At 43.3% G+C, this 25,000-nt stretch overlaps 1 protein-coding gene across 1 annotated transcript in view; it reads right to left on the bottom strand.

Annotated features, from left to right (window-relative positions):
* PRMT3 (protein arginine methyltransferase 3) overlaps positions 1 to 12,982 on the bottom strand; it is a 117,667-nt gene extending 104,685 nt beyond the window's left edge. Inside the window, exon 1 of the mRNA XM_017743644.1 lies at positions 12,297 to 12,982. Within this exon, the coding sequence (XP_017599133.1) occupies positions 12,297 to 12,982 (686 nt within the window). The remainder of the gene's footprint in view (positions 1 to 12,296) is intronic.
* Between the last annotated feature and the right edge of the window lie 12,018 nt (positions 12,983 to 25,000).

The following is a 25,000-nucleotide window of genomic DNA, read 5'->3' as shown; positions in this document are numbered from 1 at the left end:
TTTTCATGTCACAGGAGGCTGAGAGTGCCTAATATAGTCTGAAGTTTTGCTGATTAAATCTACCCGGTAAATTCATCGGGGCAGTTTGCTAGCCCCAGAGAGGGAAGGTGGGGTCACCAAGCCCTCCCTGCAGCATTACATCATGCACTCTGACATGCATTAAGCTCCTCGGGAGGGGTTTAACCCCTCCAGCCTCTGCACCATCTCTCCCTGGGCATAAAGTCATTTGAACTACTGAAGGGACTTTGAAAAATATGGTTTGGACTTCCTCTGTTCCAAGAGGACAATAGGAATTGTGTAGGAATTAAATTAAATCCTGCTCAAAAAGTCAGTTTCTGGAAATTTAGAGATGTCTATTTTATATGTGCAGGGGTAACTGGTTCCTAATTACTTTCTCTCTTCTAATTATCAACTTAGGCAAAAATTCTGCTCCTACTTGAAGCACAGAGAAGCAGATAACATGAATCTTGACTTGCTAGGTTATCTACAACCTGTTCTTCAAAAATCACCTGTATGAAAGGAGTGTGTTTGTGGGCGGGAAAAACAGGGAGAGGAAGAGTAATTTTCATCAGGTCAATGGACAGCTTGTGGCAGAGCAGACAAAAAATCCAGCCCAAGAGGTAGCACAAGAACAGACTAAGTTCTTTCAACATTTACTGATAGTGCAGCTAAGGTAATATTTTCAGGCAGATTTACCCCATTTTTAAAGTTAATTGACTAGTATTTTGCTCTTCATTCTGGTTTATGTTATTTAGTTTAAAATGGCAACAAGTCTTACTACAAAGGACAGAATAAACCTTTTCATAGTTGGGAAGCTCATAACACTGAAATTTAAGGCCATACAGCTTTGCTCATCCCAGGGAAATTTCCTTGTTAATCCAAAGTTTTCCACCTCTTCTCCTTCAGCTTCAAGGATACTGATTTCTCTGGAGCACCTGTATGGAGCTGTTAAGTCGTGGTGTTCAATCAGTGGTTCTCTCCTGATCAAGGACTTCTGTTTCTCTAGTCAGGTTGAACAGTAAGTAACTCTGTAGCACACAGGCACTGATGATCAAGGCACTGCCTTACTTCTCAGTAGCTCTTCCCCTCTGAGGTGAAGAGAACGCCTTTGTGTGTGTTCCTGACCCATCTGCATCACTCCTTGCCCTGCTGAGTTGGTGTGGCAGCTTGCTAGGCAATGGCCAGCATTATGTGAGGCACTGCAGTCCACAACAGAACCAGTGTCCAGACAGGCACCAACCCAAACCCAGGAGAAGAAAAGAATGGAAAACCCCCAAGAGAATTATCCATAAAGAAAAGTTCAAATTGAGTCTGCAGCTGTTACTGATCATTTGGTAACTCTTCACCAGTTTAAGCCAATGCCTTGTTTGTTAAAAATAAACCCATAACCAACCACAAAACAAGCAGACATACTAAAGAGCCAGGTTTCAAACTTTGACCAAACAAAAGCTGATTTATTAAGCATCTTGGCCAGTTTTCACAATTATATAAAAAAAACCAGAACTGTGAGCCATTAATGAACATCTAAGGGGATGCATGACATGGCCAGTTTCATTTGCAGTCAACTCAAGGCTCTTAAAGGATGTATCAAGGGATCATTTTTTAATCCATGCCCCATTTGTTTTACTGCTGTGTCGGGGATTCTAAATGGAAAATGGGTGCTTTGCAGTATCTCTGCAATTCTTTGTTCGGATGTTTGTTTCCAAAGCTGGCTTGTCTGATTAGTAAGGCCAGTGTCATACAGAATAAGAGAGAAACGTGTCACATTATTTCTTTGAACAGTTAAACATCCTTCTGCCTCAGTGATTATTTTTCTATCTTTTTTTATTTTTTTTTCTAATTTACATTGCTTCCATGTGATCTGCAGGGAAAAAAAACCCTTCATTCCCACTTGACTAGGATCAAAAGCCAATTACAATCTGATTCTTTGCTCTATTTAAGCGTATAAGCCAGGAATAATTCCTGATTTCCCAGTTTCAGTATCTCTCTGAATTGTGACCCTCATGTTTTTTAAACCTAAAAAAAGGTTTTAGGTGTGTGTATCAATATGGCAGTGGTGGAAGATGAAAAGACTATGTCTTGCCATAGAACAAGAGAAGCTGTATTGCTCCTGGGGCTCCTGGAGCTCCAATTAAGACAAAGCCACAATTAAAGAATCTATCTCCTGTAGCATGTTACAATTATAATACCATGGTGACTGCCAACAGCTGTGAAATATATTTCAAGGTGGTTTTGCTTCACTTTTTTTTCAATCAGCCATCATCCTTGCATTGAGAATTAAATACTGCCTGTAAAAAGTATTAAGGCAGCATAAATGCTTCCTTAATGAACATAACTACCCATACATTATAACTCTTGATTTCGTTAATAGGGTGAAGACCAAACAGTGGTCGTAAGGTAAATTGTGTTAATAATTTACAGGAGTACAAATAGCATGTTGTCTGCTACAGAGTAACAGTTCATCAAGAGCATTACCAAAGGTAAGTTCAGTTAGGACAGATTTTCATCTTTTTTAGAAGGAAAATTTACAAGCAAGTTGAATACAGGGCAAAGCTGTGAGTCAATAAACCTTAGTGTCAAATCACAGAAGGTTTGAGACCTAAAAATACCCCAAGAAAATAAAATCTCAGTTTTTCTTTAATAAAAACTCATTTTGCACCTGAAAAAAAAAAAATGGAAAAACCTCAATTCTACCTTGAAAAAATTTGACAAATTCTCCAGCCAGTGCATGCAGGATAGCACAAGTTGGGTGCTCTTAACTGCTGGTTCTCCACTGGCACTCTGAACTGTAATTAGTCAGTGGCAAATGCCAAATGTGCTGGTAAGAGCTGTCATACCGGGTTTGCAGATGCTTTTTCTCAGTCAGAGGAAACACAGCATCTTCTTGATGCAACACCACTTCGGTGTTCTGGGGTTTTGTTTATTTTCATTGCAGCACTTATCTGTGGGGTTTAGGCTGTGTTGGTATTTGCCCTGTCAGGTGCTTTTCCTTCTCAGCCCCTGGCTTGCTGTGAAGGGTGCACCACTGGCTGGGCTACCCCAGCCTCAGCTCCAACATGTGACCCAGCATGTTGAGCAGCAAAGAGTGGGTGCCTTCAGGAGAGTGTAGGCACACCCCCAGCATTCTCCTATTTTTAACTCCACGATTTTCACAGTAATTGCATTTCTTGTAGAACTGCAGTTATTTTCTGACAGAGAGCAGATGACAGGTTTCCTTCAGAGCAGAGATTGCGAGCGCTGGCACTGTCTTCAGCACAAAGCAGAGCAAAGAGTCACCAGTACACAACCATTTGCTAAGAGTCAAGACAATTCAAAAGAAACAGCCAAGAAAAGCAGGTGCCCACACAAGCTACTGACTGGTAGTTTAGCCTCATAAAGCTAACTTTTAAGAACTTTGACATTTCAGATTTGGCAGTCAAATCTGTCAGTTTGGCAGTGATCCTGGTGCAGAAAGCACGAGTACTGCCCTTGATTCTGTTTGCTAGTGAGATCCAACAAGGAGTATTTCTGGGACTGATCATAGGAAATGTTAGTTTGGCCTAGCTGTGTGGTAAACAACCAAGACTTTGCTGCTAAACTATTCATTTTATGGAATATAATGGTCAGGAAGTTTATTTCTCTAAGGATCAGAAAGGTCTGAATCTCTCCTTGTATATGGTTTTTGTGAGCGAGTCAGAAGCTGAGGGTAAAGCACGATCAGGTGTCTCTCAGAGCTGAAGACTTCTTTCCCAGACACTAAGGACTACAATCAGGGATCATACAAATAATAAACCTATCTCATCAAGACCTGGTTTCCTGACTTGAGTCTACACGCTCATCTGGAGAAGTGACGAAGGAAGTTGTGGGAAAAATATTTGATGTGTAAGGAAGCCTTCTCAGGCAAAGATGTGAACTGTGCAACTTCTCTCTCATCTTCTAGAAATGATTCTTGCTTGTTTCATCTGCTGTTGCTTTCATAACTTGTGAGCTGGAGGGAGCTGTATAAACAGGTTATGCTTCTGAATATTTCTCTGTTTTGTCTCCACTTATTTGGAAAGGAGGAGGAAGAAAAAAGTGTCTGAGTGTGTGCCAGCATCTGAATCGAAAACTTCACATGTAAAGAGTTTTCAGGTGCCTATTTTCAGCCTAAGAAAATAAGTTCCTCTTTCCATCTTCTACATCCAAATCACCTCCATCCTTGCCACTGACCTTGTCTCCCAATCTGCTTTACACTGCCAAGGATAATTTAATTTTTGACACCCAGGATATCGGCAAGAGATTCTTAGTTACCAAACCCTGACACGCAACCTTAGAAAGGCATGAACCAGATTGCACATTGCAGAAATTATATCTTAGTCCTGCCTCCCAAAGCAGCCTGTAACTCACTTCTCCTCAAAACATCCCTGGCTCATTGTGCTTGATTTGAAAATGCTAGTCACTCAGGGTGGAGTTTATGCTTGACATAGACCAGATAAACTCCAGTCAGCACTTCACAATACTTTTTTTTTTTTTTTAATTTAATCTTTAAAAGGACAGGCTGCTGGTTAACTGAGAGTCCCCTGTTTGATTGACAGTATCTGTCAGAGGCAATGAACTCCACTTGAACATTGCCTTTATGTTCCTGTGTAAAGTTGTTCAACTGTGACCCTTCCATCTGTTCCAGCTAATCTGAAAGTCATTTAGGCCCGCTTCTCCATTCATCCTAAACACAGCGCATTCTCCTGTTAACACACATATGCAAAGTTGTCAGGCTGTCAGCTACGTAAGGGCTTTTCTCCCCTCTTTTTTTTTTCCAAACTCCCACAACATCTGTGTATACGTTTCCTTGTAATGATTGTAATTACAAAAAAAAAAAATCAGAAACTAGCTCAAATCTTACTAATTGCTTTAATGAACATGATGATAAATCTCACAGCATCACTTCAGAAAATATTCAGAGGGGTTATTTAAGGAGAGGTCATCAGGTAGCTGACTCCAGTGCTCCAATGTGCATGTGCAAACCTCCATATTTTAAAGACCGAAACAAATGATTGCCTTGAAGGTGTAAGATCTTTACCAAAAAATATATTTTAAGATTTTCAGATTGCTACTCATAAATAGCTGTTCAAATCTACTTCAAATATCTAAGATTGTCATATCTTATTTGATATGCAATTTTAAAATGCATATGAACTTATGAAAAAATGTCTGGAAACACTTAACAATGTGGTAGCCTCAGTTAATTTACTCTTTAAAATTCATCTTACACCACTAGGAAACTATTCCACTAACAATGTCAGCACAATTAGTATTTATCTTGAGAACAACTATTAAATCATCTGCTCCTTGCACATGAAGTTAATGTTGACTTTAAATTCAGGAGAATAAGTAGTCATTATGGTCCTGCTCAGATATCACTGAGAAACTATGAAACACATCCAATAGGAGAAAGAAAAACCTGAGAAGCAATTTCTGATGTGTCCAAGGAAATACAAAGGGAAGGTTCTCACCCACTTAGTTTGTTATTACCACAGAAGAAAGTATTTATATAAATTTCATCATTCATTATTCATTTCTGGTATATGTACACACCAAAGTCTTTACAAAAGACCAGTTTTTTTATTAAAAACAAAAAAAAATAATAGCATAATGCCATCTATTGTAAACTACTTTCAGAATAAAGAGAAAACTGCTAAAACTTATGGAATAAAAGCAAAATAACAATCAGAGGGGAAAAGAAAAGTATGGGAATTATTATGGAATTTGTTGTGCTTCTCAAAGGGACCATGACTGCGTGCTGTACCCACCCACACTATGTCTCGAATATTTATTATATGGAATGTGTACTTCTGGTAGAATCTTGACTTCTTGGTAAATGTTAGCACAAAATGAGTGACACGTAGCAAACCTTTGTTCTCATGGCTGATTTCTCTGACAGAAGTTATATAGAAGAATAGAATCAGGAAAAAGAAGGAAAAAAACCCAACAGGAAAAAAGCCCCAAATCTCCCCAGCCTACTGTTCAGCTCTGTCATAGAGAAGTAAAGAAACTAGACTTCCTATTCATGTATTACCCACTCTGGTTGTCATGCAAGCTTTTTGGTCTTTCTCATTGTACTTGAATGGTGGTAAAGTAATAAAGGCAATGGGATGAACGTCTCTTTTTTTCCTTTCTTTTTTTTTTTTTTTGCACTCACAAGAAAAAAGTGTTCCAGATTCCTCTTATGATTTGACAGAGTCTCAACAGTGACAGTAAAAGTCTGCCAGCCTCACATTAAAGACTCAGTAGTACAAGTTTAAGTACAAGGTTGTAATTTGTGCTGTGATTTTTATTTATTTTTTAAAGAAACATGCATTGAGCTTGCATGAATTTTCAACAGCAAACTGAAATAATCCTTATGTGTCCCAATGCTTTCCTACTATATTTATAGGAATACTGCTTGTAAAGCCCGATGTAACAAAGTACATCAAAGTTGCAGAGTTAGTTGCGAAATGCTCAGAAATGACTCAAAAAGACTTGTCTGTCTTTTCATGCGTATAGTCTCTGCTTAAAATATAGAGTCTCTCTACCTATCTACATCAGCAAAGACTTTAGGATGAGAGTCACCTGCTATCTTTTGAGGTCTGTAGGACAGACAGATACATATGAACTGGCCTGATCTGCAGAAAGAAATGTCTTCTTTTAGGGTGTTATCTCTGCTCTGCTTGAAATGTCAGCCTGTGATGAGGAGTCACACACCTTAGATGTGCTTATTTCTCTTACTATAAAGGCCCTTGAGACAGGGAGCTTGGACACCTGTCCTGGTCTGGTTTTGACTGATGAATGTAGCCTTTATTTGCCATAAATACCATTAATGAAGAAGCTTTGACAGCCCTCCCCAACACTTCTGGCCCTAAAAACTTGGTGTAGAGACACTCCTGTTTGCTGTGATGCTGCTCTTCATATCTTCTTGCATTACTGATGGTCAAATTAATGTCTTAGAGGTCTAACAACACGAATTTTCTAACTAATGCAGGAAAGCGTCATTAATAATACAGTTAAAATACCTTCCTGGTATCTACGTCTCTTCCTTGACATGAAAATCGTGATGGACTTCAGGGATGGGTTCTGAATGCTGCCTGACATGTATTGAGATTTTACTTTACCACCTGGGGATCACTGTTGCTTTCCTTTTATTTAGGATAAGGGGAAAGTAAAATGAATTTGCCATAACATAGGGCATTAATTTCAAGAGAGAAGATGTCACAAAAAAAGGAATTAAATTTTCTTAGAGATGGAAGAGAAGGTGGATTTTCATGAGTACGGGAGCCATGCATAACTAAAAGACCTCTAGGGAGAATCAGGTCTTTGTGTGTTTTCCCAAAATCTCAGAAGAACACTAAAAACCAACAACTGCTATAGCACAGTGAGAGAGAAGTTATAGCAAAAGTGATATTGGAAGTCCAAGAGGGCTGCAAAGAACAAACACTATCTAAGATTCACTGAAAGCTATGGTTCATGTCAAGTTTGAATTTTTTAGGTGCTCATGCCTGTTGTTTTTTCCAAACATCAACACTTTGTAGGAATATGTAAGAAGTTGCTAGTACGTTGAGTCTGAAAGAAAAATTCATGGATTTACAAGAGGTCCTGAAGGGGAGTTCATGGGGGAAAAAAAAGACAGAAGATAGAGGTCCGAGCTGATAATAATTCTCATTTGTAGACATATGTTTTACTTTGACAGTAGCACTCCTGGATCTGGATTTCTAGGATCTGGATTTTTCTCTGTATCAGAAGATGAGTGCTGAACATGCTCTACCTCCCAAGGTGCAAATCACCCTCTGGTTTCTTACACTGTCCAGTATGTATCAAACCTTTGCCCAGTCCTCACTGTGGAAAAAAAGATTATTTTTAATTAACACTTATACTTTATAATACTACCTTTATCTGAAAACAGAACTGATAAAATGATAAGAAAATCTGTTTGCAAACATTACTGTCATCTACTCTGTACACTCAATTATGAAAATTAGAGACTGCCTTCAAAAATAGACCTTTTTAAAAAAAAATAGAAATTCTTATTATTTGCCTTTTGATATTTGCCCCTAAAAAACACCTTTGCCACGGAGCCATTGCCAGCTAGCACGCTGCCCTGAGCACCGGGCAATCTTCTGCTTGCCCCGAAGGGGAGGACGGGGCCAATCACAGTGCAGGAGGGCAGGCAAAGCTCCTGGTTGGGTTCACCTTGCCCACCGATGCCAAAGGTGCGTGAAGGAGGCAGGAAAGAAGCAGAGGAACTTCTTCGGGGGGGAGAGGGTTTATTGAAGAACACAGGAAAACCACGGAGAAGCCGAGAAAATGGGACTGACATGGGGTTTTATACCCCTACAGAGTGGGCATGGAAAACACGCGGTAACCAATAATACATCAGTTAGGGGGCGCTAAGAAGGCGGGGAAAAGGAATTGTAGCAAATGGGAGAAGGAATAGGCGGGGAGGAGTAGCAAGAGCCAATCAACTACTGAGGAACATAGAACTCTCCGGAAAGACAACCAAATATGAGAAATAAGGGGAGGGGAAGGGAGGGCAGCGGCCAATGGTAAGGCACAGATCCACATATTTTTTACAGCCTTTTGGGTGCTCCCTGTGACTTCAAGGCTTTTGGGCTGTGGAGGCACCAAACCAATGGACCTTTTGGTCCACTTGATTCAGCTGACCCTGGTGTTGGCCATGGTTCACTGAAATACATGGAGGTAAGTTTTAATGGATTTTAAGATGAAATACCTAAGTATAGGGAGAGCAAGTAGGATTAGCAAAAAGGTAAGCATGACCCAAACAATGCCTTTGACTATTGTAGAAATCCAGCTAGAGAGTCCCCAGGATGAAAAGATGTTGGTAAATCAGTCATCTCCTTCCTCTTTGAGATGGGTAACTTGCTCGCAGAGCTCCTCAATCTGGGCGTGGATCGATTTGCTGTGAGTTGTTAAATTGAGGCAGCAGAGCCCTTGAAACTCTTTGCAGCTGTGGCCATGGGCTAAGAGCAAGAAATCAATGGTGGCCTGATTCTGCAAAGTTGCTTTTCTGGTGGCTTCCTCGTCTGAGAGGAGCTGGCTGAGGGCGGAGGAAGTCGCCTTCGCATTTTTCCCCAGCCAGCATGAGATGTGCGATAGTTCTCCAAGGGCTTTGTCTGCCGCCACCCACGGTAAGAAGAGGGAGACCACTGCCCTTTTAAAGTGGGGCCAATTGGTGACTGTGTCATCACAGTTATCATCAATTTGCAGAGCAGATCTCTTGGTTCTTGTCAATTTTACTGAATCCTGCCACCTTAATAGTTGGGCCCTGTCTTGGGTTAGGGTGGTTAAGTTCCCAGGGTACAGGGCCCTCCTCTCAGAAGAGAAGGGATCCCATTCCAAGCCCGGTCACCACAAATCAGAAATACTCCTGATGGTAACTTTTTCAGATGGCTAATAGATCGGGACGTGGAGCAATCTTCCCACACCAGTCTTTAGGGTCATAGACCCTAGAAGTCAGGTTGGTGGACTGGTGGCGTGTACCGGTCTGATGAAAGAAATGAACACAGTACACCACTTTGGCGGACCCCCGCAGATGTAATTCTTGGGGATTTTGGTCCGCCGGGGGAAGATTCCACATCACTCATCCCAGCGGTTGGGCTGCAGTATGTGGGCATCATGTGTCAGGGTAAGAAACTCTCGGGACTGGAGGGGGAGGCCTATTAAGCAGGTTGACATTGGGTCGCTTGCTCCACCCAAGGCCAAACAGAGTCCAGTTTAACTCAACGCCTGGGCTAACGTAACCCAAACATTAGCTTGGAGCTGCTGCACAATCCACGCTGTTACCAGTAGAAAGGGCAGGACAAGGAGTCCGAGGCCAAGGAAGAAGGTCTGGGTCACCATCCTGGAGACTCTAGAACTTTTGCTGAGATTTCTGTGGGTAAAACAAACAGAAAGGGTAAATGGCTTGAAACTTCTAAAGAAGCATTGGCCTCATGTTAACTCCCCGTTTTTCAAATTAAAAGGTAGTTGTGGAAAGTTAGGGAGTAGGGGAAAAGGGAAGACATTCATGGAAAGGGAATAGCAGGAAGAGGGCAGCAAGTTCTTCTTCAGATGCTGTCTGGTGTCAGGGCCTCTTCCAAGCTGTAGCTTTGGGGTCGTCACTGCCTGGTGAGGTTAGGTGCAGCTTGATGAACCTTGCTGGCACCCACTTCGGTCCAGCTGGGGTTGACACAGCAGCATACCCCCTTCCCCAAGCTAGTAACTTGAATGGGCCATCAATCTTGTGAGTTTCAGGGTCTTTGACCAACACTGGCAGATTTTCTTTCAATTTAGTTCTGGTCGAATTTTTAAAGTGCCGGTATACCGAGGGGGTTGTGCTCCTCGAAGGAACAGTTCAAAAAGTTAATAGTAAAGAGGGCCCTGCAGAGTCGCTCAATGGGCGAATTAGTCTCTGCTCCTCTCCGCTGTTGGGCAAGGACTCTTTTTAGTGTTTGATGGGTATGCTTGACTATAGATTGGCCAGTGGGGGAATGAGGGATACATGTGCTGTGGCAAATTCCCCACATGTCAAAGAACTGATGGATGTCCTTTGAGACATATGCTGGACCATTATCTGTCTTAATTTCTGCCAGCACTCCTAGAGTGGCGAATGCTATCAGAAGGTGCTTAATGACATCCTTTGCCTTCTCCCCACAATGAGAGGAGGCAAAAATTGCTCCTGAGAAGGTGTCTGTGGAGACATGGACCTACTTAGACCTCCCAAATTCAGGAATGTGAGTCACATCGGTCTGCCAGAGCTGGCAGCTATTGAGACCGCGTGGACATATGCTGGACCCCAGCTATGGGATATGATGTTTTTGATAGTCCGGGCACATTGCCACAATGGCCCTAGCTTGGCTGCGTATGAGATGGAACATGCAGATCAAGGCTGGGACATTTTGATGGTAAAACTGATGTCCCAACTTTGCTTGTTGGAATGTTCCCGGTACTGATGGTAATCGCACTGGGGTGGCCAAGGTGTCGGCTTTCTGGTTCCCTTCCACAATATGACCTGGGAGGTCGGTGTGTGACCTCACGTGCATTACATAATAGGGTTGCTCTCGGTGGGACAGCAAAAAGATGATCTGCGAGAGCAAGTTATATAATTTGGGATTTGATACTTCTTTGAGCATTGAGTGCTCTGCTCTCTCTACCACTCCAGCTACATAGGCTGAATCGGTGACAATGTTTATTAGTTCTTTTTGGAATCACTCGAAGGTCCTGGCTGCGGTGGCTAACTCAGCAATTTGAGGAGATCCCTCAACTACTTCAATAGCTTTTTCCCACTCAGATGTTTGGGGGTTCTTCCAAGTCAGAACCAACTTATGAGAAGCCCCTGAGCTATCGGTGAAGACTGTTAGGGCTCAGAGCGGTTTGTTACTCTGAAACAATTTAGGAACTAATTTGAAGTTTAGATTAAACAATTTGTGTGGTGGGTGGTGGCTAGAGAGTTGCCATGAGTAACTATCTAGGGCAAACTGGAGGCACTCACTGCTTTGTAGAGCGAATTCAACATCATCTAATTTAAATGGCATGTAAATGCACACAAATTCACACCCTGCGAGAACGCGGAGACGAGACCTGGCCTTCCTTATCAGTTGCACCATCAATTCTTGTGGCGTGGTAATACTTTTGGACAGCTGGTGAGGCAAGAACACCCACTCTATGATTAAAAGGAGGTCCTTGATCCTCTCATCCCATTGGAAAGTAAGGCCTTGCAGATGTGGTAGCTGGCCCATAATTATAAACTTGAACTGGAGGTCTGGTTCCATCCGGAGGGCCTGCCTGGTGGAAAGAGCTTTCTGGACCTTATCAATGGCCTCTTGTGCTTCTGGGTTGAGAGATCAGGGAGAATCCAAACACCATTGCCTCACAGGAGGCTAAAGAGGAGGGCGAGGCTTTCCGTGGACATCCCCAACAGGGGCTGGACCCAGTTCACTGTACCACACAGTTGTTGAAAGTTGCAGAGGGTCTGGGGCTCATCAGTGATGGCCAGATGTTGGGGAGTGACGGTAATCTCATGGATCCGGAGGCCAAGGTAGGTCAGGGGGCACAAGTGCTGGACCTCGTTAGGATGGACTACAAAACCTGCAGCTTCAATTGCCCGGATTGTCAGACCTAGGGTTAGGTCTCAGCATATCTCATCTGGGGCACACACAAGGACGTCATCCATGTAATGAAGGATGACTGCCTCTGGGGCCTACTTCCGGACAGGGGACAGGACCCGTGCAACATACCATTGGCAAATGCTGGGGCTGTTCTTCATGTCCTGAGGCAGCACTGTCCAATGATATCTGTGCATGGGGGCTTACCGATTAACAGATGGCACTGAATAGGCAAATCTAGGAGCATTGCTGGGGTGTAGAGGTATGTGGAAGAAGCAGTCCTTGATGTCTACGAGTACTAACTTCCACATACGAGGGAGCATTGACAGTGAGGGCATGCCTGATTGCGGGGGCCCCATGTCCTCCATGACTGTGTTGATTTTACACAGGTTGTGGAGGAGCGTCCACCCATTTTGTTTTGATTTTGGGAGAACGAACATAGGGGAATTCCATGGGCTATTATTGGGAACTATGTGGCCCTTGGTAAATTGCTCCTCCACGAGGGACTTGAGGGCGCAAAGTTTTTTGATGGATAAAGACCACTGTTCCACCCAAACCGGGGTGTCAGATAGCCAATTAATGTGTGGGTGGTCGCACTCAACAGTGGCCCGCCCTAAAAACCCTGGGCTGCTGGAGCGACAACTCAAGTTGGGATACTGGGACAAGGTATCCCTTCCCCACAGGGTAAACCCTGCGTCAATAACAAATGGCTGGACGGTAGTCAAATTGCCTTCCGGACCTTGGATGGTCACATTTTGGGTGCTCCTTAAAGCTGTAGCTTTACCCCCAACCCCAGCAATGTTCTTGGCCACTGGTTCAAGTTCCCATGCCTGGGGCCACTCTCTGCGAGAGATCACAGTGACATCTGCCCCGGTATCCACCACACCTGGCATGCGAACTTACTCACCCCCTTGACTCAACTCACACTCAAGGGTTGGCCTATTGGGACCCATCACTTCTGCCCAGAACACGTGTGGCTCTTGGTGGGTCATTAGGCAATCTTTCGGGATGACCCGTCCTTGCACAATTGTAGCACCTTCTGGGATAAAAAGAGGAGCCTGGTGACATTTGACTAGGAATAGAAGCCCCCCTCTCCCATCGGTGGTTAGTATGGATGGGAAGACTTGAACTCCCGGGTGCTCTGATGCTGCAAGTCTGGTAATAAAAATGTCTGACCCCAGTGGGATGGATACCGCTGTTTGGGCCAGAACAGATCTGTCACCAGTTTTTTTAAAAATGAAGCTGGAGATCTGGATGATTGGCACCATCCTACCCAGTCTCCAGGTATAAAATTGAACTGCTGTATTGGCTAGCTCAGCTTCTGTCCAGTCTTGTAAAGTATCTTTTTTTTGGTGGTATAGCAGCTCCATTTATGTCCCCGCACAGAACTGAATCTTGCTGTCTGCTCAGTTTCCCAAGGGTGGTGCTTGCGCGTTCGGTCGGTGGTGGCTGCAGCAACATCCCTGCCCCAGCTGGCCCGAACCTGAAATGAGAGGCTTGGGCACAGGTGTTACTGCTTGGGGTTCCTTACATCCCTTTGCCCAGTGCCTCAGCTTTCCACAGCAGTGACACCAGCTCTTGGATGGAGGTTTCCCTCCTTGACTCACCACTCCTACAACTCCCCCTTTTTTAACTTCGGGGTTGAGTGACACTAACTTTACACAGGCTTCAATCATTTGATCTAAGGTGGGAGGAGGATCTAAAGGTAGGGCTCTGAGGACTGCTTTGCAGGCTTCGTTCACGTTGGAGTGGGCCAACTCTGTCAGCAGCTGCTGTTGAAATTCGTGCCCATGTGTCTGCGAGCGGATTTCCTGTGTAAGCTGCTCTACAAAATCTACAAAGGGTTCTGATCGCCCTTGGAGGACTTGTGTGAAGTGGGTCTTAGGGGTGGTGGTGGTAGGAGTGAGGAACAGAGCCCTCTGGGCGACCTGCTTAAGGTCTTGCAGGATGGGAGCTTCAGGGATGTTGGCAGCCTGTTCTTGGGGCTTAGTCCAAGTTCCTTGTCTGCAGAGGTGGTCCATAGAGAGCCCAGCAAATTGGGGATTGCTCTGGCAGGACGTGAGAAGATCTCGCAGCGCCCTTTTCCATGTCCTTTCCCAGAGGAGATACTTGGTCTGGGAAAGGAGGCAGGCCATGACATTCTTAATGTCATGAGGAACCAAAACCCTAGGGGAGAAGGAGGCAAGGAGTAAGCTCCAGAAGTACTGTGACTCCTGACCAAACTCTTTGCTCGCCTTGCACAGCTCTTTTAGATCAGCATGGGGGAAGGGTTCCCACCATAGGTATACTCCACCTCAGTTGTAAACAACTGGTGAGGCTTGCACTTGATCTGCATCCCCACTTCCAGCTCTGAAACTGTGAGAACCGGAAGAGGGAGCATGGGAACCAGATGTAGGATGATAGGGGGTGGAGCTTCTGCTGGGGGGAGGAGAAGGCAGGGTGATGCTCAGGAGGGGGAGGGGCTCTGTGAGATGGGAGGGACCCAACGCAGAAACGCCCGTCGACACAGGAGTGGGAGGTGCCGATGCGAGGGAAGGGGGTGGAGAGGAGGGGGGAATGAGGGAGGGGTCAAGGGTGTAGCTCTGCAAGGCGGCGGGAAACTGAGAGGACGAGGGACACAAAATGGAGGACACTTCGTCTTTTTCTAAGATGGCAGCAGCTGTCACAAGGGCGCTGGCGCCATCTCGGGTGAATAAATAGGGATTAAGGGAAGAAGAATAAGATGAGGGGGCACGGAGGCAAGAAGGGATTAAGGTCTTTAGAGGGTACAACAGTCTCTTTCTCGGGCAGAGTAGGGGACGAGAGAGAGGAAAAGGGGTTGAGGGAGGACCTCAAGTTCAGGTGCACAAACCCAGCTTGAGGAGGGTGGGGAGAAGCCTCAGGAGAGCCGGGGAGATGGGAGCAGCCCTATGCCGTCAGGCGGGTTGCAACTCCGAGACTAGTCCCTTTAGGGGCACGGGGAGAAGGAGAGCTGGGGGCAGGAGAAGACGAAGGGGCAGAACTGGGGTCGCCCTCCCCCCTGGACCTCTTAAGAGCATTTATAATAGCTGTACATAGGGACATGTACGGGTAGACCGCCCTGTCTCCCGTAGCCTCCTCCCAGCCACTCCCCAGCCCAAGCCCAAATCTTAGGGTTTCGGACTCAGTCTGCAGAGGTGCCAGGGAAGCAGTGGAAGATCCACTTCACAAATTTCTTAAGAAGGCTTTTAGAAAACTGAAAATCATAACCCCGAAGGATACCCACAACTGGGACATAAAAACCCCGCTGAGCCTGGGACAATTTATTCCCCATGACTGGTGTTCTTTCCCCCCACCAGGTGTAAACCGAAGAAATAAATGCAAACCCCAGGTATCTTCTCCCCCGTCTTTGAGCTACTCACACCCCATGCCAAGTGCAATGCGCCAAGCGCTCTAGGGGTTCCGCTTACTGCAGGAATACCCCAGAACAGACAAGCCAGTGAGGGTCCTCCTTCTGGCTGCAGGTCCGGCGAGGAGATGTCCCGCAGACCCTTGAGGAGCTGCACGCCAGCAGCGACGGCAGCGGCGCACTCCACAAGAAGGAGATCAATGTCTGGTGACAACTCCCGCTGACCTCGGCCAGCAGGGACCCTCCAATCCACCTCTGCTGGAGGCAGGCAGGATGATGGACAGCTGGTCAGTTGGTCAGTGGCCCCACATTGTGCGCCAGCTGCCATGGTGCCGTTGCCAGCTAGCACGCTGCCCCGAGCACCGGGCAATCTTCTGCTTGCCCCGAAGGGGAGGACGGGGCCAATCACAGTGCAGGAGGGCAGGCAAAGCTCCTGGTTGGGTTCACCTTGCCCACCGATGCCAAAGGTGCATGAAGGAGGCAGGAAAGAAGCAGAGGAACTTCTTCGGGGGGGAGAGAGTTTATTGAAGAACACAGGAAAACTATGGAGAAGCTGAGAAAATGGGACTGGATTGGGGTTTTATACCCTATAGAGTGGGCATGGAAAACACGTGGTAATCTAAAATACCTCAGTTAGGGGGTGCCACAAAGATGGGGAAAAGGAATTGTAGCAAATGGGAGAAGGAATAGGCGGGGAGGAGTAGCAAGAGCCAATCAACTACTGAGGAACATAGAACTCTCCGGAAAGACAACCAAATATGAGAAATAAGGGGAGGGGAAGGGAGGGCAGCGGCCAATGGTAAGGCACAGATCCACATATTTTTTACAGCCTTTTGGGTGCTCCCTGTGACTTCAAGGCTTTTGGGCTGTGGAGGCACCAAACCAATGGACCTTTTGGTCCACTTGATTCAGCTGACCCCGGCGTTGGCCATGGTTCACCACAACACACCTTCAATAAATCTTTTCAGAAGTTATTTCACAATCAAAAGAGCCAGAAGCATACATTTCAATGAAAAAGAAAGAAGGTAGCAACTGCTTTGTAACTATATGACTCCAAGAGCAGGGGACTAGAAAACAAATAATAAAAAAATACAGATTTCTGAGCTGAGACTAGGGAGCTTGAAAGGTCAATCAGTCTATTCGCTTGCCTCAATACAGCAACTAATGGGAGGAGATAAAATCATACAGCTCTTTGCATGATCCTGCCATACCTGCAACTGGAAAGATTTTTCTATTGACCAATGTCTGTCTTTAAAAACTAATTCTACATGACAGAAGTTTTAGAAATAGAAACCTAATATGCTCATCCATTGAAAAGGAGAAACCAGAAAGTGAATTCTTCAGTTTTCATTGCTAATTATTGCAATTTTTGAAAGTTGCAGTGACAGAAGTGTTACCTGTGGCCCACAGAAAATTATAAAAATCTGTGATGTTTTCCCATGCCCAGATTTAGGTGTTTAATCTTGGCACTCTGAGTTGCCACTGACAGTCTTTTTGAGCTGATCATCTCAGGAACTTCTTGCATCTCATCTGCATGTAACAAACAAACCCCTGGAAAAGAACAGTTCTATATTTGTGTTTGTCTGCATTTGTGCTTCATCAAGAAGGAGATCAATGTCTGGTGACAACTCCCGCTGACCTCGGCCAGCAGGGACCCTCCAATCCACCTCTGCTGGAGGCAGGCAGGATGATGGACAGCTGGTCAGTTGGTCAGTGGCCCCACATTGTGCGCCAGCTGCCATGGTGCCGTTGCCAGCTAGCACGCTGCCCCGAGCACCGGGCAATCTTCTGCTTGCCCCGAAGGGGAGGACGGGGCCAATCACAGTGCAGGAGGGCAGGCAAAGCTCCTGGTTGGGTTCACCTTGCCCACCGATGCCAAAGGTGCATGAAGGAGGCAGGAAAGAAGCAGAGGAACTTCTTCGGGGGGGAGAGGGTTTATTGAAGAACACAGGAAAACCACGGAGAAGCCGAGAAAATGGGACTGACATGGGGTTTTATACCCCTACAGAGTGGGCATGGAAAACACGCGGTAACCAATAATACATCAGTTAGGGGGCGCTAAGAAGGCGGGGAAAAGGAATTGTAGCAAATGGGAGAAGGAATAGGCGGGGAGGAGTAGCAAGAGCCAATCAACTACTGAGGAACATAGAACTCTCCGGAAAGACAACCAAATATGAGAAATAAGGGGAGGGGAAGGGAGGGCAGCGGCCAATGGTAAGGCACGGATCCACATATTTTTTACAGCCTTTTGGGTGCTCCCTGTGACTTCAAGGCTTTTGGGCTGTGGAGGCACCAAACCAATGGACCTTTTGGTCCACTTGATTCAGCTGACCCCGGCGTTGGCCATGGTTCACCACAACACACCTTCAATAAATCTTTTCAGAAGTTATTTCACAATCAAAAGAGCCAGAAGCATACATTTCAATGAAAAAGAAAGAAGGTAGCAACTGCTTTGTAACTATATGACTCCAAGAGCAGGGGACTAGAAAACAAATAATAAAAAAATACAGATTTCTGAGCTGAGACTAGGGAGCTTGAAAGGTCAATCAGTCTATTCGCTTGCCTCAATACAGCAACTAATGGGAGGAGATAAAATCATACAGCTCTTTGCATGATCCTGCCATACCTGCAACTGGAAAGATTTTTCTATTGACCAATGTCTGTCTTTAAAAACTAATTCTACATGACAGAAGTTTTAGAAATAGAAACCTAATATGCTCATCCATTGAAAAGGAGAAACCAGAAAGTGAATTCTTCAGTTTTCATTGCTAATTATTGCAATTTTTGAAAGTTGCAGTGACAGAAGTGTTACCTGTGGCCCACAGAAAATTATAAAAATCTGTGATGTTTTCCCATGCCCAGATTTAGGTGTTTAATCTTGGCACTCTGAGTTGCCACTGACAGTCTTTTTGAGCTGATCATCTCAGGAACTTCTTGCATCTCATCTGCATGTAACAAACAAACCCCTGGAAAAGAACAGTTCTATATTTGTGTTTGTCTGCATTTGTGCTTCATTTTTAATGTTTTTTAAAGAAATTGGTTTGATCCAAAAGAGAAATGAAAATAAAGAGAGGTATATCTCTTACCCAGGTTTGCCTGCTTGTTTACAAAAATCAGCATTTTCAGCTATGATGCTATTTTTGATTTGTATAAACTTAGCTCCAGGGCATTCCCTGAATCCTTAAACAGCAAGGCAAAATAATATTTCTTATTATTCATATCCAGCTAAATATTAGAAAACAAAACTGGCATTAGAAAACAGAATTGATTACAGTTGAAATATGATCACTCCACCCTAACAACTGCACTGTATATCTGACAGAAAGACATTTTAAGGCACAAAGAAAGCTCTTTAGTAAATACATGGATGTACCATAAAGACAATGGAAATAATTATCCTATTTAAAAAGTTTAATCTAAAATCCCAAATTAAGTTTGGCTAAAACCCTGTATTTGTCACTTGAGCATGGCTGAGCTGCAAAAGAAATGTAGATGGAAGGGAATAATCTGTAGTGCAAGCAGACCCAATTGAAGGATGCCAAAACAAATAGTACTAAAAGCCAAGGAAGCTGAAACAGTGACAGAAATGGGATGTAGGAATATCAGTCACATTAACCCACATGCACCATACTCAGTCAATACCATCATCAATGGCCTTCCTATTTAAACTTTTAATATTGCTTTTGCATGTGACAAGTTATTTACAATGACTTTAAGATACTTGAGAACTTGGAAAAATAGATGCTAGATGAAGTACAAGCATGAATTAATTGTGTTACTAACTGCAAAACTTCAAATATCACATAGCAATCACTTTATTTTACATCTTTAAAAGCTACCGTGAATCTTTTATTTGACTTTGAAAATTAAAGCTTTCTAGTATATTTAAGCCATTTTCATCTTTTCTACTGAATTCCAGTGAGACTGATTTTTTTTTAATGAAAGCTGATATTCTTACACAATGATACAACTCCAGGAGCTGTGGCTCTGAAGAAAAGCACTGCTTTGAACAAATTATCCAATACATGAGAATAGCTGGTTACACTGGCTAATCACTAGGAACACTCTCTCTCACTGAGTAACTTTGAACACAAGTATTTTTAAGCTCTAAAGGATGGTTTTAAAACGTAAATATAAGTTACAGAGACAGAAGTCAGTTTAATACATAAAACTGAATAAAGGAAATAGGAAAAATAGTAAAGATGTGCGGCCAATAACCACAGTGCTTTATTCACTCTTGAGCTTTACTCACAGGAGTATTTGCCACTGCTCCTGTGAGGACCATTCATTCACTGTACGTGTGTACACCAATCCACTTCCTTTCTCCCAGCACAGTGCAGAATCCCTCTGGGAAGCACTATGTTAATTCAAATGCCGCTTATCATATCAAGCTACAACAAATAGACTCATTTCTGGAGCTGGAACAAACAGGCTGAAAGGCAGAACTGGCAGAGTAGGGAAGGTGCTCAGGGTGGAGCTTATATGCAGGAGAGAAATTTCATAGAAAACCCAATTTCCAATAAAGAAATATCTTTATGAAAAATATGTTCACACATTTACTCCTCAGAGACATCCACACTGGAGCCTAGTGGGAGACCATCAAATGGCTTTGGGGAGCCTGTTAAATGAGTCTCAGTTCTCTTCTGAAGAGAAGCCTCTTCACTTGTCAGACCTCAATTTTTCAGGGATTCACCTGGAGACCCTCTGTTCTTTCACACATGTTAAATAATGAATTCTCCTTTCTCATCTTTTGATGTTGTTGCACAGATTTATGACTACCTTTTACCAGTCGACTTGCCAGAGTGTCTGAGAGCCTGTGCTAGACTCATAGCATGAGCCAGGGGCACTAGGAGGGAGCATTGTTGTGCTGCAGCAGTGCCAACACTTAGCACAAGCCATAGGAGAGTCACAATTGGCCTTATCAGACTGAACAATGAATACAAGCACAGCCTTATCCAACCAGACTGACATAACCCAGCCTCCTAAACATATGGAGAAAATTATTTTAGATCAATAGTAGAATAAATAAAATAAACTCATACCCAGGAACATGCAGTTCCAACTCGATTTTGCACAGCCCTTCCTCCAGCACCCAGGCAAACAAAACGTCGGAAAATTTGGTTTCATACCACCAAAAACTGTTAGATCTTTTATTCTATTTTCTTGAGCTGACCAGAGATGGAACGAGTTTTCCAAATCCTTCACCCAGAGACAGAGCAGATTCGTAATCTCCATGAAGTCTCTCTGCCCCACAGATATGTCATGGCCACCCAAAGATTCTGCTTTGCCTGCCGTGTCTGCAGTTGTCTGCAATCATTCCCTTCTCTGCTGTCTGAAGTTACATGTTGTGATGGAACATCCGAGCAGGAGACTAAATCCTTCTGGCACTTCCTTTTATAAGTTTAATTATCGTAACAAAATTGATTTGGGGAGCATGTTTGCCCAAGAAACTCAGCAGATAAAAACAGCATAGCCAGATTGCAACCAGTTTATTCAAAAGCTCCAGTTCTGGTGATTTTTATATTACTTATCCAATTACTGCAATGAGATGAGGTCTAAGAGTCTTCACATAAATGACTGCTCAATGTAAAAAAGCCTAAATTAAAAGGAAAATGCAACTAAGGACCATTGGGGGGAAAAAACTCAACCAACCACAAGTTCTGTTTGTATCTCTCTCTTTATATTCATTCCTGCAACATCCAGAAGTAACAGATATCTGTAATACACTTGCACAGCAGCAGGGCTGTCTCTGAATCACAGCCCAGCCCCAGAATTTGTTTGGGTTTTGATCTTAACTTTCTCCTTTAAGAATTTTTAATTTAAAAAAAAAGTGCAGACTGCCCAGCCTGGTATCAATCATCACCACCAGCCCCCCACGCACCCCCTGCCTCCCTCCCCCTTCTGTTTTTTAAAGCTCCATTTAATATCTTTTTTTAGAGCTGTGTAGCTCAGTGTAGTGGTTTCAAGGACTTCTCCAGGGAAGCAGCCAGCCAGGTTCTGTGACACTGGTGCTGGGTGGCAGGCAGCACAGACATGCACCAGGGTGGGAAACATTGAACTTCATCCTCAACAAGTATCAAAAGGCGACTTCATTAAAGCCAAAGATTTTTTGCAGTGAGGTAACAGCTTATAGTGTATTGCAAAGAGATATGAGAAAGGGCAGATTTTTTTATCTTTTGTTATTGGAATTGACCCTCAGGGTCCTTAGGCCTTGGTGAGAGCTTAAGCAAGCTTAGATCAAGGAAGGATTTTGAAATTGAATTTATTCAGATTAGCAAAACCTTCCATGAGAGGATTTACTCTCAACAAGCTGTTGCCAACTCGGAGCTTAGAAAGCCCAGCACATTTTACTGATTTACAATCAACTTTTTTTTTAAACCCACGGCTGGCCTCATTAAAATGTTTGCCATCAACACTCACACAGTCTCAAAGATTCCCTGCCAAATGTTTATTTATAGGTACTTTCCTTGCTTGTTTGGATAATTTTCATTCAGATGACGTTTCAGGCTTTTAGGAAAAAGATATTGCAAATAATGATACTGGGGAACGTGTGAGAGGAAGAATGAAGTAATGAAAAAATGCTCTATTAAAATGAAAGCCACTTCTCAGTCACTACTTCATTTCACAACAAAAACATACCTAGACTGCATATAAAAAATTTCACTCTTGCACTTCACATATTGATTTCGATGTTTTTAGCTCTAAAAAAGTGAATTATACATTCCCATTTCTGTCCTGCAGCCCTGTGGCACACACAGACCTCTCAGTCCCAGTTGTTTTATTTCAGCAGGGAGCAGTCTTATGAGCTCCAGGAGAAATCCAAGCCGTGTTCAAATCACTCAGCATTTCGCCATCCACTTCACCGGGTCAGGATTTTAACTCACAGCTCCCAAACCAAATTTGCACAGTTGGAATCCATTATATGCCTCACTGGGAACTCTCTCCCTGCCTTCAGGCAGAGGAAGAAGGTGCAGCAGGGAGTGACTTGCTTAGAGATGGCTTTTCCAACTCAGGTGCCACACCACCACCACGTTCTGGAGAAAAGCCCGTTTTTTGTGTCTGTGCCTGATGAGTCAGTGGTGTGTCAGAGACCTGCACCAGGGCTGTGAATCCCACAGGTGCTTTGTACAAATTCGTACCTTGCCCAGCCTGGTGGGAACGTGAAGGACACCACGACAGCTGCCACCAGGAGGAAAGTGTGTGGTGGAAACCTCCCCATCTCTGGGGAGGGGCTGAGGATACAAATGCCAGAACTCACCTGTTGGGTTTAGCACTATTTTAGTGCCTCAGACAATAATTGAACTGCAACAGTCTGCCTCAGCCAATTTCTGTTCAACACAGTCTAAATACTACCTTTTTTCTTAATTAAAGGGTAAAAGCCAGAGCAATACTAAACTGTTTGTTGCAGCTCCTCAATCCTGTGACTTCTTTCTTGGTTGAACCCTAGAAATGTGTTTTGCATTTCAATCCTAGTTATGAAAATCTATTAGGGAAAAACTAAAAATGCATTAATACTCAGGTATATATATTAATGTAAGGTGAAATGGTGCAAGGAGTCAAACACAGCAGCACTTGCTAACAGATCTTATACTGAGTTGATGCAGGAACTATTTTACACAGTTTTAATTTCCTCAGCACATTCAAATTTCTTTGCGTGTATCAGTGCTTGTTTTATTTCTCCAGCTAAACCGGTTTTCTTCAACTCAGAGAAAAAAAATTTTAAGTATGTACCTTTCTTAGTGTGGAATATCTTACATAGTATTTGTCCCAAATAATATCTATTTTGAGAAACAAGCAAGCATAATTTCATAAAGCCTCCTCAGAATAATCTTCCAATTTCAATCCGTAAAATGTTTTCACACCTTTAAAGTGTTTTAGTTTCTTTTTTTAACCTAAAAAATGTGAGAAAAATATATTTAACAAGGAATATTTCTATACAAACAAAGCTCAAAACTTGCAGAAAATTTTGTAACTACTTGATTTTATTTAATAATCCAGTGTTTTCATGTATTTCTGATTCTGACTGAATTTTGTTTCTTTGAAATGAAAGAATTAACTATTAAGTTTTATCAAATAAAGACCCAGTAAACTTTTTTTTTCTAAAATGGAAGCTGTTAAGAAAAACTACTACAAAGGACTGAGAAGTCAAATCTTACATACAGCTCCCTTAAAGCCGGACTGGTAAAGGCACCTATGAACTAGAACAATTAATGAGATCTCAACCTTTGCACCTTTGGTGTCTGTAACAGTCCTGTTGCCAAAGAACTTTCTTCTTTGGGTTGAAAAGCAAGTAAATGTTCAGTAAAAAATGCATGTAAATTTTCTTTCCCTTACTGAATTAACCGTAATTTTTTTAATTAACAAAATTGAATTTTTCCTGCAGAAAAATACGATTTTCTTTTTGAGAGTATATATATATGTTTTTTGCACTGACAGCAATTTCTGAAAAATCATCTTCCCTGTTGCATGGTGTGTGCTGAGAATCTGCTTAAGGTACATGGGCTTCCCCTTTGCCCTCTGCCAAACTGTGCACATGCATATGTTATGGGAGCCAGGTTTGGTAACTCTTGCAAATTCTAATTTTGTATACTTGCCTAACCCTAAGCCCATTGTGTGTGGCATTAGGCTCGTTTCTTGTCAGAAAGATTACTGTTGTATGTATACTATCTTAAATGGTCTTTTTGTGACCTTGCTCTGTGCCCTGAAACAAATGAAGCAGGTTTTTGGTGGAGGTTTTTGGGCTTTTTTTTTTCCTCCTGATGGGCGTACTAGGAGTGGGGGGGGAGGAAAAAAATCATCATTACACATGCGGTGCACCAAGGCACAGAGACTTCCTTGTGACCGTATTTAAAGAAGCGGGCACAAAGAAATAGTCATTGCAGCTACAATAGGGGAGATCTAGTATGCATTTCCAAGGAATCACATTTTGGGGAGAATTACAGAATAATTACACATATGCTTAGATCATGAGCATTCAATGAAGCGGACAATATTTTGAGGATTTAAGATGTTGGTGTTGTGGTCGTCTCTAAGAAACCAGGATAATTCAGACATTCAAATGCAAAAATGCACCATTTGGAGAGTGTAATGCGGTCTGTTCTGGTCAGTGTTACAAATTCGGAAAGGATTCCCCGGCTGCAGACATTAGCCACTTAAATCTGTTTCCAAATGTAAAGCATACAACAAAAGTCTTTTGCATTAATGAAATGGATCCTAACACACATTTCATTAACGTGTCACATTACAGATGTAAAATATAATTACAACAGATATGCCTGTCCTACAGCTTGATAAAACCCGTGGATGAAATATTGTGTAAGTAATTATGCAATAAACCTCCATCTTGGTCCCATCATTTTCTGGCTGTAGACTGAGCTGATTTCATGCCAACATACTGAATTTCTCAGCCTTGCAGCTACCCTTAGGGGTGGCTCAGCCACGTCGATTTGATTTCTGCTGGTACAGCAAAAATATCAGGCCATGATAATTGTCAACCACTAATTAATTGTTAGGAAGTGCCAGCAGTTAAGTGCAAATATCTTTT

Source organism: Corvus brachyrhynchos, unplaced genomic scaffold (assembly GCF_000691975.1).
Source record: "Corvus brachyrhynchos isolate BGI_N302 unplaced genomic scaffold, ASM69197v1 scaffold169, whole genome shotgun sequence".
NCBI classification, from domain to species: domain Eukaryota; kingdom Metazoa; phylum Chordata; class Aves; order Passeriformes; family Corvidae; genus Corvus; species Corvus brachyrhynchos.
The sequence above is the reverse complement of the archived record's forward strand: the minus strand, read 5'-3'. Positions and strand labels throughout refer to the sequence as shown.